The 15,316-nt window shown below is 41.7% G+C and overlaps 1 protein-coding gene across 1 annotated transcript; it reads left to right on the top strand.

The window, feature by feature from the left end:
• The first annotated feature begins 11,662 nt into the window (after nt 1–11,662).
• Nucleotides 11,663–13,810, top strand: LOC143001453 (uncharacterized). Its single transcript, XM_076151075.1, has 5 exons — nt 11,663–11,908; nt 12,251–12,399; nt 12,508–12,577; nt 12,771–12,972; nt 13,124–13,810. Exons 1-5 carry the CDS (start codon nt 11,889–11,891, stop codon nt 13,613–13,615), a joined length of 933 nt encoding a protein of 310 aa, XP_076007190.1. The 5' UTR covers nt 11,663–11,888; the 3' UTR covers nt 13,616–13,810.
• Nucleotides 13,811–15,316: the final 1,506 nt, after the last annotated feature.

Genomic DNA, 15,316 nt, shown 5'->3' with positions numbered 1-15,316 from the left:
CTGTGCAATTGTAGCGACATGGAATATGTTGACATGTAAAGAAATATATTTGATTGTTAGAGATGTGTGAGTTGCAATGGGTAGTGTGGCTGTAGTTAGAGATATTAGCCTCTTCATACTACAAAGCTGCGACATGGTAGGCTTGCCTCTCCTACGTGTGTTGTGAAAACAATATGGAGGGTGGTGTGTTTTTTGCCAAGCTTTTGAGTGTTTTTTTTTTTCAATATGTCAAATGTGGTATTGATGTGACTTTCTGCTCAGGGAGGCTGAGATTGTTTTTCTAATCCACTATGGAAGACCTGTTCATCCTCTTCTCCTGAGGCGTTTGGGAATGGCTTTAACTACGAACTCTGCTCGGGAATCGGAGCACCCAAAAAACAAAACAAAAAAAATGGTTTCGTAAATGCAATATTTGAAAGTATTTAAACGTTTTTAAAAATGAAATGTTTGTGTGAAATATGTATTATCACATTATTTATATTAAAGCCAAACTAGAAACTTCTTATTTGTAACGTTTTTAAGCAAACCTCAAAGCTAATCTGCAGATGATGGGCAATCGTGATAGGTGGGGGGGGGGGGGGGGGCGGCGGCGTTGAAGTAGTGCAACAGTTGTGAATGTGTGTACAGGATGTGAGCGTGTCTGTGGGAGCCTCTCTGCACACGTCTGCACTGCTGTGGCGTCAGCTCTTTATCCTCACAGTGACCAGCTAACGCACCACTTTCATACATTGACACGCATACAAAACCATCCCCCTTTAACCACAGATATCCACAAGCAGAATGCTGCACATCTATCAAACGGCTACACAGGAACAGAAAAGAGCAGAATGAACTTAAGTGGCTAGGGAGGATTGTTGGAGACTATTGTACTGTTTTCATTTAGCTTTCATGCAGACTGTCCCAGATCAACAACCTATGCAATATACCCCCCAGTCTGTTCATGGAAACGGCCTCATGGCTGCTGGCATCTATTAAAGCAATTTTTTTGTGGCTGTGTCCTTTTGATATTTGTGTTTATTATGTGTTGCAGCAGGGAGAACGCACAGCTGGATGGGTTCCCATTTGATAGTATCTGAATGAAGGAGTCTGGGCCTGAATGTGTCAAGTGTCTTGTTTGTTTATGTTTCTCTCTTATCACTTAGATGGAGGTTTCTCTGGATTCACTCGGGTTGTGAATCGGGTTCTTAAATATAAACTAGATTACTAAAGATCAGCCTCCTGCCAGTAGGTCACTGCAAGGGTTGACATGACTTGTTTAGTGTTATCCTTCAATGTTGTGATTTAATAAGTCTATGTATATTCGTATATATCCAACATTGCCTACCTCCAGTTTGTTGAAATAAAAGCAAAGACTTGTACATACGGATATTTAATTTTGCCTTCTGCTGGTTTCATGGCAACTCCAGGACAGACTTAAGTGCTGTTTTGAGTAAAGATAAGTCATAACCTGAACCAAAACTCTGTTTCAAGGCTTTCCTCTTAGGTACGGTATTGTCAGTTCTGCCTTTTGCTTTGACCTTTTCCTCCCTTAAGCTTCTCTGGATTCTCAAATCTGTTTCTGAGAAAGCTGAGCTAGTTGAAGGGCCTTGAGATAAACTGCATGATCGACAATATTTGAGATTTCATGAGTCAGCTGAATTCTTCTGGTCTCCTCGGTTGCTGGAGGATGTCGGCCTCGCTCGGCGTACTGCTCCAGTGAAATGACACTATATCCTTTGCTTCAGTGTCTCTGATTGTTGTTGCATTTTGACGGGATTAAATGTCATCATCTTCTACAAGCTGTCCTCTTGTTGCTGATTAAGATGTAATTATAGTATAAGTTTGGCACCGCTAACTGCTTTTTGTGACATTTTGAAGTATTCAGATCACTTGACCTTCTCCATCAACTTTTTGACCTTTTCAAGCTCAGCATTATTTTCCTCTTCCCAGACAGCCTCATCTTTGCAAAATTCACTGATATTACAAACATATAATAAACTTTGCTTCCTAGTAGAATATTTGTTGTTGACGTTATAAACACCTTTGGAAATGCTGTGGTTGTTTTTGCTCATATTGTCACACTGAAGTGTCGGTAAGGAGCGACAAATTTGAAACTATGCCAAAACAGATGTCCTGAATACGTGTGTTGACAGGAGAGGAATACATTTGTCATCATTCTGAGAATCAAAACAATTCAGATGAGCATTTAGTCGGGGAAGGCAGTCAGGATACAACTGATCTGACTTCATTCTAAAGGATGATTGAATTTTTAGATCTAAATAAGTTTTGGGACAGATTTTAGATGTATGGTCCTCAATTTGACCAACATAATCACGATATAAGAACATATTTAGCTGTATGAACTCTGTACAATACAGGAAAAAAATACTTGTACATAATAAACAGCATATTGCATTTTGTTGCACAGAGAAAAGTCTTCACCACAAACACAAATCACAAAGTGTTGCATGTTTAATGTTCTCCTGAACCAAACAACATTACATTTTGCCTAATAAATGAGTCTGCTTAATTAAAATGGACCTCCCTGCATAGATTATAAATCGGTCCATTTGTACTTTAATTTCCATTTGATTATGTTGAATGGACTGAGAAAACAAGTCAATTAACATTTGCAAAGACTTCATCTGGCCCCAGTAGGAAATGGATGAGTAAACCAGAAGCTATTGCATGTTCCATACTGCTGTATCTTCCTCCAAGGATGTCTCCTTTTAAAGAACTTGAACCCTGCCAACTTCAGTTTCTAGCCTTGCTGATGTTCAGGTTTCATCATTGCTGTCACTTTTTGTCTGTTCTTGGTGACGGTCTTCCATTGCTTGCCTCACAAAGTGCTGCTTCATTTTTTTATCTCAGGAAAAAGCAAATGTCTCTGGTCAGGATCAGAGGCAGAAATTGCACATCAATGTCGTAATTCAAAAAGAGCTACATTTCAGCTGTCTTTTATCAGTCAATTTATTCACCTTGATTCCTTCAAAATTATGATTTCATTCTTTACAATTTATTACATTTCAATCAGTTACACTTATTTAAGTTATTATGCGCAAAATTGTGGCATATAGATGCGATTTAGCCCTTATTTCCTACACTGTGTCCTGTGACACAAAGTGACAAGGCTTCCACTGGCTTCAACAGCCATGTGTGCCATACGTTCCTTTGAGCAATAGCTTTCTGTTTAATTCTGGGGTGAATTAAACCTGTGTGAGGCATCAGCTAATTGCCTACAATCCCACCTTATTGCAATAACGTGTGAAAAGTCACATCATCTCATTTCTCATACAGATGTTCACTGAGTTTGACAGATTAGCGTAAAATACCGATTAACAATTTCTGATCTCTAGAATCATATCCAGGGAAATGTGAAAGAATGTTAATACTTATAATGTTGTAATTATTGCAATTATACTCTGCACATGCCACCAAATAACTCCCACAAATAACTCCCACAAATAACTCCCACTCATGATCATTTAGTGTCGTGTGTGCTGTAAATGTGGTTATCTAAAAATGTATATACACTTAATTGTTTTGTGCTTCATTACAGCTGTTTGTTCTGTATGCACTGTGTGTGTGCGTGTGTGTGTGTGTGTGTGTGTGTGTGTGTGTGTGTGTCAGGGGGGGTGTCTAGTATATGCAAGCAGCAGTTGTTCTCACCCAGCTGAGAGCAAGAGGTGCCTGCATCAGGAGAACAGAGGTTTTGCCTGGGCCGCACACAGCTGCTGATTAAAGACAAATGGGCTGATTAGAAAGCAACACCGCAACAAGTAAGTATCATTACTCTCTGCTGTATGTTACGGTGGAGGAAAATAGTTTGCATCATTAATATCTTATTTTAAAGCAGGTGTATGCATGATTTCTGGCTTCACGTCTGTTAAGAATACAGTGATTTCAGGTGTGTTTAATGTTGCAAATCTGAGGTGTTTTTAATATCCTCAACATGTAACCATGTGTTGTGTATCCCTGCTCTTCATTATGTGTTCCAATTTCAGTCATATGCAAATGTTGCCCTGATCCAGATGCCGAGGGCACCTTTGTCGCACAGCATGTACTAAATTATGCACACTGAATTTGTTTCCTTTTCCATATTTGTTGAATGCACCTGCAATGCACACAATGCAAAACTAGTTTTTGGGTTAAAGATGGACGTAGTGAAGGATCATCAGGATTGAGCCTTGAGCAGTAATAAACAACTGAATTGTGGAGAGACAGTGGTCAGGACAGTGGAAGAGAAAATGTAATGTACACTGTACCACTTTCGGAAAACATGCCAAATTGAAGAGAAACCCTCATTAAGTGTTTTAACTCTACAACAATAAATCAGCAATTGGAAGAAATGCAGTGAAAAAATCCTTAGAATTAGGTTTTGTTTAGAATGTAAAGCAGTTCAATGCAGCTCAGTTGCATTCAATGATTTTATTCCTAAAGATGCACTCAATTTGCACTCATTCCTTTGTGGCATAGAGAATTAAATGTCACTGTAAGATTGAGCAATACAGATGACTGTGTGGGTTACAGACAAAGATCTTAATGACATGCTAAGCTGTGTAAATGATTAAATACACAGCCCACATCTCTGAGCATTACTGCTTCTGAGTATAGCCAGCCACCAGTCCAGCTCAACCAGGAACAGGTGAGTCATTGCTCAGAAGGAGACAATCAAGCCCTTCATTGATTCACATAGTTCAGCAGTGATGGATAACGTGATTTTCCTAATAACAATATTTACAAGCATTAAGATGATACTGCAGCTCTGTCACATTATATACTGTATTTACAGTGTTTATATTTTACTTTATTTATTGATTTTAATTAAATTTACAGTCATTTAGCTAGATGCTTTTATCCAAAGCGACTTCCAACACACACAATTGAAATTTATTTTGCACCCCCCCATATCACACACACACATGCATTACAGAGGGGGTGCAGGGCAGCCATTTACAGCACCCATAGAGCAGTTGGGTGTTCGGTGCCTTGCTCAGGGGCACCTCGGCAGTGCCCTGGAGGCAAACTGGCAACTCACCAGCTACCAGTCCACTTACTTGGTCCATACGGGACTCGAACTGGCGACCCTCCGGTTCCCAAACTGAATCCCTATGGACTGAGCTACTGCCGCCCCCACTGAGCTACTGCCGCTATCACTGGTATGTTTGATTTCACCTACAGTAGTCAGAATGTAATTGAACATGACTAGTTTGTTCTGAGTAGAGCTGCTGGTGACAAGCTCAAATATAGTAATATATCTCTTTCTTAGCCTCAGCGTCTGATGATTGATTACGGTATTTTTTGGTGGAAAGCCATTGGGGATTTCTAAATCCAAAGTGAACGGATCGTTCAGGTGACTGTGACATGCTAAACTGCAATGCACACAAATCCATAACCCCCCTCATTACTGCACACTGAGTACCCTCTTTTCATGAATGAGCTCCTTGAGATCAAACCGCCATCTTTGCCATGTTTATGTTTAGTTTCAGTTGTATTGACTTGTGAAAATGCAGGCTTGCATAAGAAAAAAAATTGTATAATGTAATGTTCAAACAACCGAGGCTCAGTCCTTAAATGGCCATATTGAGGATCATGAAAGTCTATATGATCAGACGGGCAGCTTTCCTTCCAGGGACCCATAACTGATCTTCACAGTACAAAGCTCCGCAGCCTCTTTTCATGTCACGTTCATTGAGTGGTGGGCCACAGCGTGAGCTGTACAAAGTGGCTGGCCCCATTCAAGGGACTAAAGAGGACAAAGCTGAGCTCGCTACACACTCACCACCAAAATAGGAATGAATCTAAAAGGAGATGGGTGGAGCGATGGACATGAAGACTGAGTGAATTCATTTGCCTGAAAAGGATACAAAGTGAGTCTTTGCAAACATATCATGTGCCAGTCAGTGATATGTCAATATGTCAGCATACACACATACCACACACTGTTATAATTTCAAGTGTGAATATAGGATTTCAAGAAAATATCAATATTTCTGATGGTTCAATTACACATTCTAAAATCAAAAATCAATTAATTTATTTTCTTTTATTCAAGGGAACATAAAAAACCACATACACAATTGTTGTTATTTTGTCTAAGAATAATGAAGATTCCTTGGCAGATGTGCTGAGATTTATATAGCAAATAGTCTAGCTGTGAGCAAATTAGAATCTGTACTTGGTGGTTTTGTGTTGTTGTGCATTACACTGAAAGGGACTTCTAATATTTTGTCCCCGCCCACTAATCTGTGTTTCTCACTGTGTTACTTATGCAGGAAAACACCACCTCTCTGTTTTGAGCTCTGTTGGACTTTACACCATGGATGGAGCTGTGTGGTGGTTTCCTCGCGTCTTCCGTGGAGCTCAGTAGTAGCTTTGCGTGTCTCTGTGTCTATCCGGATGCTCCAACAGATGAATTCCCACGCCTGCTTCCTTGTCCTGTCCAGCTTGGCCGTCTCGTCCCAACTGGGTGAGTGACTGCAGGATAAGCTTGATGTTCTATGTAATCACAAAGTACCTCCAAGAGAAGAAATCAAGGTTCTCTAATGAGATGCATGATGTCAACAAATGCTCACAACACTGCAACAATTGTTGTACAGCTGTAGATAGAAGAAAGGAATATATGGAGTAAATCATTTAATATTGTGTTTTTCAGGGTTGGAGGATGTTTTCTTTAGTCCCCAGAACCAGACGGCTTTGGAAGGAGAAGGAGTTTTCCTCCAGTGTGTGTCGGGGGAAAGCACACCTCCTGCCAGCATCACTTGGCTTAAAGATGGGACCCTGCTTATTAAAGGCAGACAGGTTCAGGTAAAACAGACTAAACCTCCTACTGTAATTGTCTCTTTATCCAGCAAAGGACATTTAGTCAGAGAGGAGCTGGTGCATGGCCATAGGGAGCAATGCTGTTATATAAGACAGTATCGTGTTGAAATGTGATTCTGATGTTCTTGCATTACTCCTCCTGAATGATAGTTGACCTTGTGTTTTCCTGGTTCAGGGGTCATATGGAGGTGGTACCCAGAGGAAGACCTCAGCCACTCTCCATCTTCTCAACATAACACTGCAGGATGATGGCACATACAAATGTGTCACACGCAATGGTTTATTGAACATCAGCCGGGAGAGTAAAGCAGCTAAATTAACTGTGCTAGGTGAGTAAATCTGCAGCTTTTATTCCAGATGTGATGTTAAGGTGGAATTTGTGGTGGGCCATACTTCCATGTGTTGGGGTGTCCATTTCACTTGCAGGAGTCCCTAGAAGGTTACGGATTACTCAGGGCCCTGACAACATCACGGTTGCTATGGGAACACAGGTCTTCATGCACTGTGCTGTTGGCGGCTTCCCTGTTCCCATGGTGCACTGGTTCAAAGACGGCTGTATCCTGACCGACAGCTCCACCTCATTCAGCCTGCAGGACAATGGACAGCTGCTCGTATTCAGGTCTCATGCTGGACAGAACAAGAGGGATATTTGTTCTTTATTGTTTTATTGCCATTTTATTGTCTATTTTGGATTCTATACGTGTCTTAATCAGGCAGTCTGTGTCACCTTTAAAGTACACATGATGTCCCCAGTTTGTTTCTAGTAGGGTAACTCCTACAGCAAATGTAATCTATTGCTGAATTCCACAGGAATGTGACAAAGGAAGATGAAGGTTCTTATCACTGTGAAGCGTTCAACCACAGAGAGAAGATCAAGTCGCAATCAGCCTTCCTACTTCCAGCTGGTAACATCTGCATTACTCTGAAGTAGATGAATGTTACAATTACTGTCAATGTAGCTAAAATATTTCAGTGAAACAAAAGGCAATAGGTGATTACACTGTCCCACAGTGTCGCCCTGTGCTAATGCAGAACATGTTACTGTAAGGATATGAAGCTGCAAACGTTCATGTTTCCACACTGGTATTTTGGTTTTTGGTTTTGCATATGATAAGTGTTGGAGGGTGGAAACATCTTTGCATTAGCATTTAACTCTTCCAGCCTTTTTCCATTACTAGAGGAGGTTTTAATTTTAATGTCAAATTATATAATGCCTCAGGTGGAAATGTAAAAAGATGTGAAGACGTGTCCTTGTTGTACGTTCTGATTTAATCGTTTCTTTCCTCTTGCAAGAAATGGAAACACCATAAATGTATGTATGAGGTGACATAGCCATTTTCTTTGCAGAGATGAACTGGACTTTTGTCCAACAACCCATAAACTTGACAGTGATGAGAGGAGAGAATGGAACAGTCACCTGTAGGCCACCGTACAGCAGACCCACAGCAAACATCTCCTGGTTCAAAAACAACCAACTTCTCACTACTGAAGCTCACATCAGTGTGCTTTCCAGTGGAGACCTATTCTTTCACAGGTGTGTGTGTATATGTGTGTGGGTTGTGCGTGGCAATATGTACAGTAAGTTTCTACATTTTTATAAAGACATTAGTAAGTCAGATTTACTGTTACAATTAGCACGTATTAAACACAATGCATTCCGCCTCAAAGAAACCCTAAATTACAATTTGTATTACGATTACAAAGTCTTACTTACTGTTATGACAATTAGCTGTTAATTGATGTAAATTGTAAACTATCAGAGCTTGGTAAAATATAGTAGTTGTCTTAAACCAGTATCCACGCCAATTAGAAGATAAACACAGTACATGGCAAAGATCGATTAAATCTCAAGCTTTTGTGAGTTTGTGTCTCGTAGCGTTTCACTGATCTTTTTCTCTCCTCTGCAGCGCTCAGGAGTCGGACAGTGGCAGCTACTTCTGCAGGGCGTCCAACCCCCACCTCCACAGATTTGTCACCTCCAGAAGAGCAACCCTGACTGTGCTGTGTAAACCATTACTCACCAGCCCGACAACAACACAACAGACCAATATGTTATTATACGGTAGAAGGAAATAAGTGTCTTCTAGTGATGAACCAAATTGTCTGTCAGTCTGATCGGCCTTTTCCCTTCCTGACAGCACCTCCATCAGTGAGTCTGTGGCCCCAGGTGCTCACAGTGCCGGTGGGTGCCCCGGTGGCGCTGGAGTGTCAGGTGTCCGGCCACCCTCCACCTTCCATCAGCTGGGTGAAAAGAGGCCACTCCAAACAGACCGGAGGCAAAATTGTTGCGGGGTATGTTCACATTTGAAACGAAAGGAGGAATTTATTTATTGCATTTTCATAGAAAGATTAAGTAGTAGTGACATAGTGTTTGATAACTTATCCCAGTTTATACACAAGTAAATGGATTGATTGATTGTTTTATCCAGTACTTTTTATAGCAACCAGCAAATCTTCTCTGTACCCTGATGATGTGTTGTTGTATTCTGCATTGTAACCTCATTGGCTCATTCATCCTCACGGTGTGTTCCTACAGTATTTACATTTTTTCATACAGATTGAAAAATTCCACCCTCAAAATCCTGTCAGTCAAGACCTATGATGAGGGAGTGTATGTGTGCGAGGCCTCCAACACACTGGGCCAAAGCCGAGGCTCTGCAGCACTGAGAGTCGCTGGTAATTTACCCATCAGTATTAGTATTTGATAGTTATATGGTGTAAAGCAACCACCTCTACCTCTCTGCTTTTTCACTCCTATCAGTGAGCCCGATCATAGTGAACTTCACAGCACAGGTGAGTAGCAGGATGGGGGCTTCAGTGGTCCTACCATGCAGGGCTGTAGGGATTCTCCCCATCACATACACCTGGACCAGGGCGGGGACACACTCCTTCATCAGCCGCACAGAATGCGGAGGCATCGACGGTGAGTCCTGCAGACCACAATGGGACACATGTTCTCATTTCATGATTGAATATGGAGCTGTTTGTCACTCTTTCGTGTTCCTTGTGATCTTACTGCCTGTGCAGAAGATGGCGCTCTGCATATTTCCAAAGTGCAGCAGTCTGATGTAGGGGAATACTACTGTGCTGCTGGGAACCGTGCAGGACAGCAGCAGAGACGTACAGCCCTCACTGTCACTGGTACAATATCATCGCCTCACCATTTCAACCCATATTCTTCTTTCCTGGTAAAAAAGTGATAAGATGCAAACATAAATGCTATTTTTACCAAAGTATATTCAGTGTGTGTGTGCATGCATACAGCATATAGTGAAGTTTGTGATGTGTTGTGACAGTTTCAATAATCATAACTGAACTCACATGCACACTCACAAAAACATGTTTGGTTATTTTTCACCACACACCCGTTCTAGCTTAATCACAGGTTTCTTTTCTGTGCTGATTCTCTGTCATGCTGTCGTCTGCCCTAAGCTGAAGACTCCCCGGTTGACAGACAGAAGCAGACAAGACCGGGTTTGTCTGCTGTGAGTACTGAGATAGTGAAAGTTTCCACATTCTTTTTTTTCATTTGTGGTGTTGGTGCAGGACGTGTGATTTGTGCAAATGGTTTTCCAGCATGTTTTTTCAAGCTATTCTTTCTTCTTTTTTTTCAATGCTTATTATGCCTTAGACTTGTGCACAGTACTACAGTATTCAGTATGTGGTCATTATGTCAAAATGCAACTAAATCACATCATTCCTCTGATTTGTGCCATGTGTTCTGCTCATTCCATGTTTTGTGGCTCAATTCTTACACATCCATACTGTGTCATTGAAATACACAAGAGCTATGTGTCTTTTAAAATAGAAATCTCTTTTAATATTTTGTAGACTACCAATGCCAGTAAAGCTCTGCCAGTTCCCCATTCCAGTAGCTCTATTAATGAGCAACATCCTACAACAACGCATAATCCACAAGGACAGATACGGAACAAAGAGGCGACATGTATGTACAGTACTTCAAAAGTGAATTATGGACAGTATTCTGTCCGCAATAGAAAACAACAAATGTATGTATTGCTTCATTGTTTCCAGGCTCCACGTTACATTGTGATGCTGCTACCACCTATTCTACATCTTCCAGTGAGACTATTGTTGTGGTGAAGGGACGATCAGGGTCACAGAAGCTTCATTCACAACAGCCTACAACTAATCCCACCCAGACCTTTGTCACACAGATGCAGCCTCCTATATTGCCACCTCCTCCACATCTCAAAACCCAGTCAGCAGACGTTCACAGTGCTCTCCTTTTAACTTTAAATACTGAGCCAACAGCAACATACGATCAACAATCAGTGGCCAGAAAGAACATTTTTGTTGTCAAAGATCAGCCTGTGTCATCACATACAGAAGTACAACATCATGGCGTTGAGAAATTGACTCAGACCGTAAATCCAGCGTCTCTATCTGGTCAGATCACAGATCCTGTCACTGAGAAATCACCTTCCAAGCTTCCACTGAGTCGACCCTCTGCTGTTTTTTCGTATTTACTGACTGAAACAAGGAGTCCTGTGAGCCAGACTGATCTTAGCCATTCATATTCAGTCACCGTATTGTCTCCCGCCCCACAAGATGAAATGTATCGCTCTCAATCTCTTCCGAAAACCCACAAGCAGCTTTCACCAACCCCCTCACAACTATCTCCGAGTCACCCCAGGCAAAGCTTTACCCAAAGTCTTTACCCCAAGTTTCATCTTCTGCCGTCGACAAACCAGCAGCTCCCCACTGCACAGCAGTCACATTCCACAAACACAAACAAGCCTCTGCAATCCCAAACTCAAAACCACTCTCCTCCACTGACAGAATCCACTCCCACCACATCGACACTTCCTCCAACCCAAACTCAACCACCTCCAACCCAGCGTCATTCCCTCCACTCACAGCCCCCACGACCACATACAGAACCTCTCACACCCCTGACCTCTGGTCTGTCTACATCAGACCCTGGCCAGCTTGTTGTCCAACAGGTGACAGAGTCGCCTCATGTACAAAGAAATGCTAGTCAGCCGGGTGACCAGGGTCAGTCGACTAAGTCTGCCAGTGACTCAGGAGTTTCTGAGCTGAAGAGGAACACCTCCCAATCACCGATGACCAGCAATGATCCCAGGTAAGCCATATCAAAGCCTGGAAGAGAATTTACCTTCAGGTCTGTTTCTAAAGGAATATTTCACCGACTATGTTGTAAGAGTTCACTGCATAAACATTGAATTAAGGATCTTGTTTTACGATAATACAATCTTATTGTGTTAAAACCCAGGAAAGTAATTTCATCAAGTACTGTATGCACCTTTCAAGATAGCAGTAGTTATTCAGAATGCAGAATTCACTGAATGATTGATATGCACAAGGTGACTTTGTGTAATTCGAGGATCAGTTGATTCACACATTATTGATAATTTGATTGACAGTAAATCATATACAGATTTGTTCTCTTTTATCATGTTTCTAGGGTGACACAAAAGGCTCCATCGTGGCTGCCGGTGCTGAATAAGCATGACATCCCCGTTGTGGTGGGAGTGGGTGTGTCTCTGGCCTTCATCTTTATCACTGTGGCCTTCTATTCACTTCTCCAGAAGCATGAACCTGCCAGGCGAGCAGGTCAGAGGTCAGGGAGCTTAGCTGCTCCTTGCATCAATTTTCACACATGATGATCATGTTAAAGTCTTGTAAATTACTCTAAAAAACCCAATGAAATGTCATCCACAGCTCCAAGGAATCTCAGTGTACCCATACGACATTCTGATCGTTGGGCCGCAGGGCGAACATATGAAAACAGGTGAATACACTATTATGCAGTTCATAAATGTAAACTCACATGGCAAAAAATGTACTTAATGCAAAACCACCATGGTGACTAGAGCAAATACAACTGCAACTACTGCAGCCATGAATGATAGTGTGATCAGGCCTGCAGTTGTGGCTTTGAATTTGATTTGAAATGTTGCACATTGCGTTGTGTCTCTCTCTAGGGCTTTTGAAGACGATGACTGTGTGGCCGTGATTGAGCAAAGCCCAAACACATCAGACACCCGTGCCAGACCTCAAGGCCCCAGTCTGGTTACAGTGCAGATGGAGCCAACATCTGAGGGCCTGCAAGAAAACATCCAGCCTGTCATGCATGACCACTCCATCTCAGTAGAGACTTATCCTGAGCCCATCGTCGACATAAAGGTTTTATACCAGAAAAACACACACATTTTGTGAAATCAATAGCTCCTGTTTAGCTACTGTAAAGGTAGCTGAGTTAGTATCTTGTAGAGACTTAATCTGTAACAGGTAACTTATTCTTTAACTCTAGTAATTGCATCTCTAACTTTTTCAGATTGATCCCTCTCTGGAGGAGGAGAAGGGCTGCAGTTTGTCTCAGCCCAGCATCCAGTTGCAGTGTGCTGAGGACTGGGCCAGTAGTGCAGGAGACAACCACAGTCCTTGCCCGGACACCTTGCCCCCTCCGTCGTCCTTGCCCGCCCATTCCCCTTCCCCGTCTCCACCGTCTAGGCGTGACGAGGGCCTGCGCTCCTCATTCACACTGCAAACTGCTGAGCCATGTTCAGCACCCATCCATCACAGCCTCAGTATCTCTCACGGCAACCCTCCCTTGCTCCTCTCCCACCACATCTCCTTGGGACGCACTACAGTCGCTGTGGATGTCCATTTTTTCCCAGTGGCTTCGGATGTGACGGCAGTTGGTACCAGCACACTTACCAGTTCTGTCTCTAATACCACTTCAGTGACTGCACCTGTTTTCAGTCCCCCACTAGTTAACAGCCAGGAGACTGACCAATCAGCTGCCAGACTGTCCCAGAGTAAGTAGCCACAGATCAACTCCAAATCTTCCTCATGCCAATCTGATGAACAACACTCACAACAACAATCTCTCAGCAACTGTTTATTATCTGCGCTGTCTCACCATGTTGACCCAGGATGAGGAACACACGTCTCAATATTTAATGTAAATGTAATGTGGGAAAGCATTATAAGATTATAAAAGTAACTATGGGACTAACTAGCCAATATTAATGTCCACATCTTTTCGTGTGAGTGTATTTTATAGCTTTAGAACAACTGGACCGGTACCTGTACTGAGTAACTGTCATTTATAATATCGGCTGATTCTAAAGACGTCAACAGGGTCACCTTGTATCAATCTTTCTATTTTTTATGCTTTATTACATTACTGAAATGTGGAATATAAAAAGTAGATGTAAAGTATTCTTCAAAAGATTTTTATGTATGATATAGTGTGTAAAGGTTTATTGTTTCCGTCAAGTTATCAAACTTTGAATGAGGTGCATCATATTGAATTGTTCAGCCAAGGATACATATTTTACCTTATCAGAAAATGTTGAAATTTTGGGAAGGTACACAAACTGTTTCACCAGTTGGTTTCCATTGCCGGTTTTACACAAAGCATATGCACATTTTTTAGAAGTCGACAAAAGTCATACGTGAATTGGCACTGGTGTTTCCATAAAATGCTGTTATGCAAACAAAGCTTGTTATTGTTCTGATACAAAGGACAAACACAAAAGATTGGGCCAGCGTTTCACCATCTATAGCTCTCTGAGAAGTTATTGTAATGAATATTTTCGTATAGCTGTCCTTGTTCCTCCCAGACCAGGTAATTGTGCGGAATATATTTTTAAAGTAACTCTTCCTGCCCTGGTGCAACAATCAAACACAGGTCAATGGAAACACGACCAACATTATTTTTATCGCATCATGCTACACTGACTGTTACAGCTTTTTGAAACCAAAGGAGGGTAGGATGGGCTATAATCAATAAACATGTATACATTCCAAACGTTTTTGGTGACATTCTGTGTGCACTGCAACTCAGATATGGAACTGTGACTTATCTTATAGTCATTTAATTTGTAATGTAATTTTGAATTTTAAAAACATAGAAAACTTGTAGTCTGAGTGAGATTTTCACAATACTTTCACTTTCACTTGAGAATTATAGATATTGGCAATATATCTGTTGGATAGGCATCACAACGTGGAAGACTGCATCAGCTTATTACCCTGATCCTATATGTAACTCCCCTGGGATCAAACCTGGCTCCACTCCAGCCTTTGTACTAAAACTATTTATATTGCCACACTGCAAAGCTTAGTACCACTGTCTTCATTGGTCAATCAGCGGACACGGCTCGCGATTCGCGTCCACAAAATGCTAATCATTTTACAATTATTTTACAATTATTTTCGTGAGCTGCACACTGCTGCACAAAATAACAGAGGCTCAAATGCCTCCACCATCTTGACCACTAGAGGGCGGTAATGCAAACGCAACAAGGGCAACACCTTGCTTTGATAATAACGGAATATGCTCATTTATATTACACTATTCCCCTTTGAAATAATCCAGATAAACAAATAAACAAGTGACCTCAGCGGGCATGATTGAACACATTCGCTTTAATCGCTAGACTGCCAGTGTTTACCAGTATTGCCAACAACAGAGAGCGATGTAATCACGCATGCGCAGTCGCCTCTTTACAAAGGCTGG

The sequence above is a fragment of the Genypterus blacodes genome, unplaced genomic scaffold (assembly GCF_046128005.1).
Source record: "Genypterus blacodes isolate CSIRO-AG114 ecotype Tasmania unplaced genomic scaffold, CSIRO-AGI_Gbla_v1 ptg000053l_1, whole genome shotgun sequence".
Classification (NCBI taxonomy): domain Eukaryota; kingdom Metazoa; phylum Chordata; class Actinopteri; order Ophidiiformes; family Ophidiidae; genus Genypterus; species Genypterus blacodes.
The sequence above is the reverse complement of the archived record's forward strand: the minus strand, read 5'-3'. Positions and strand labels throughout refer to the sequence as shown.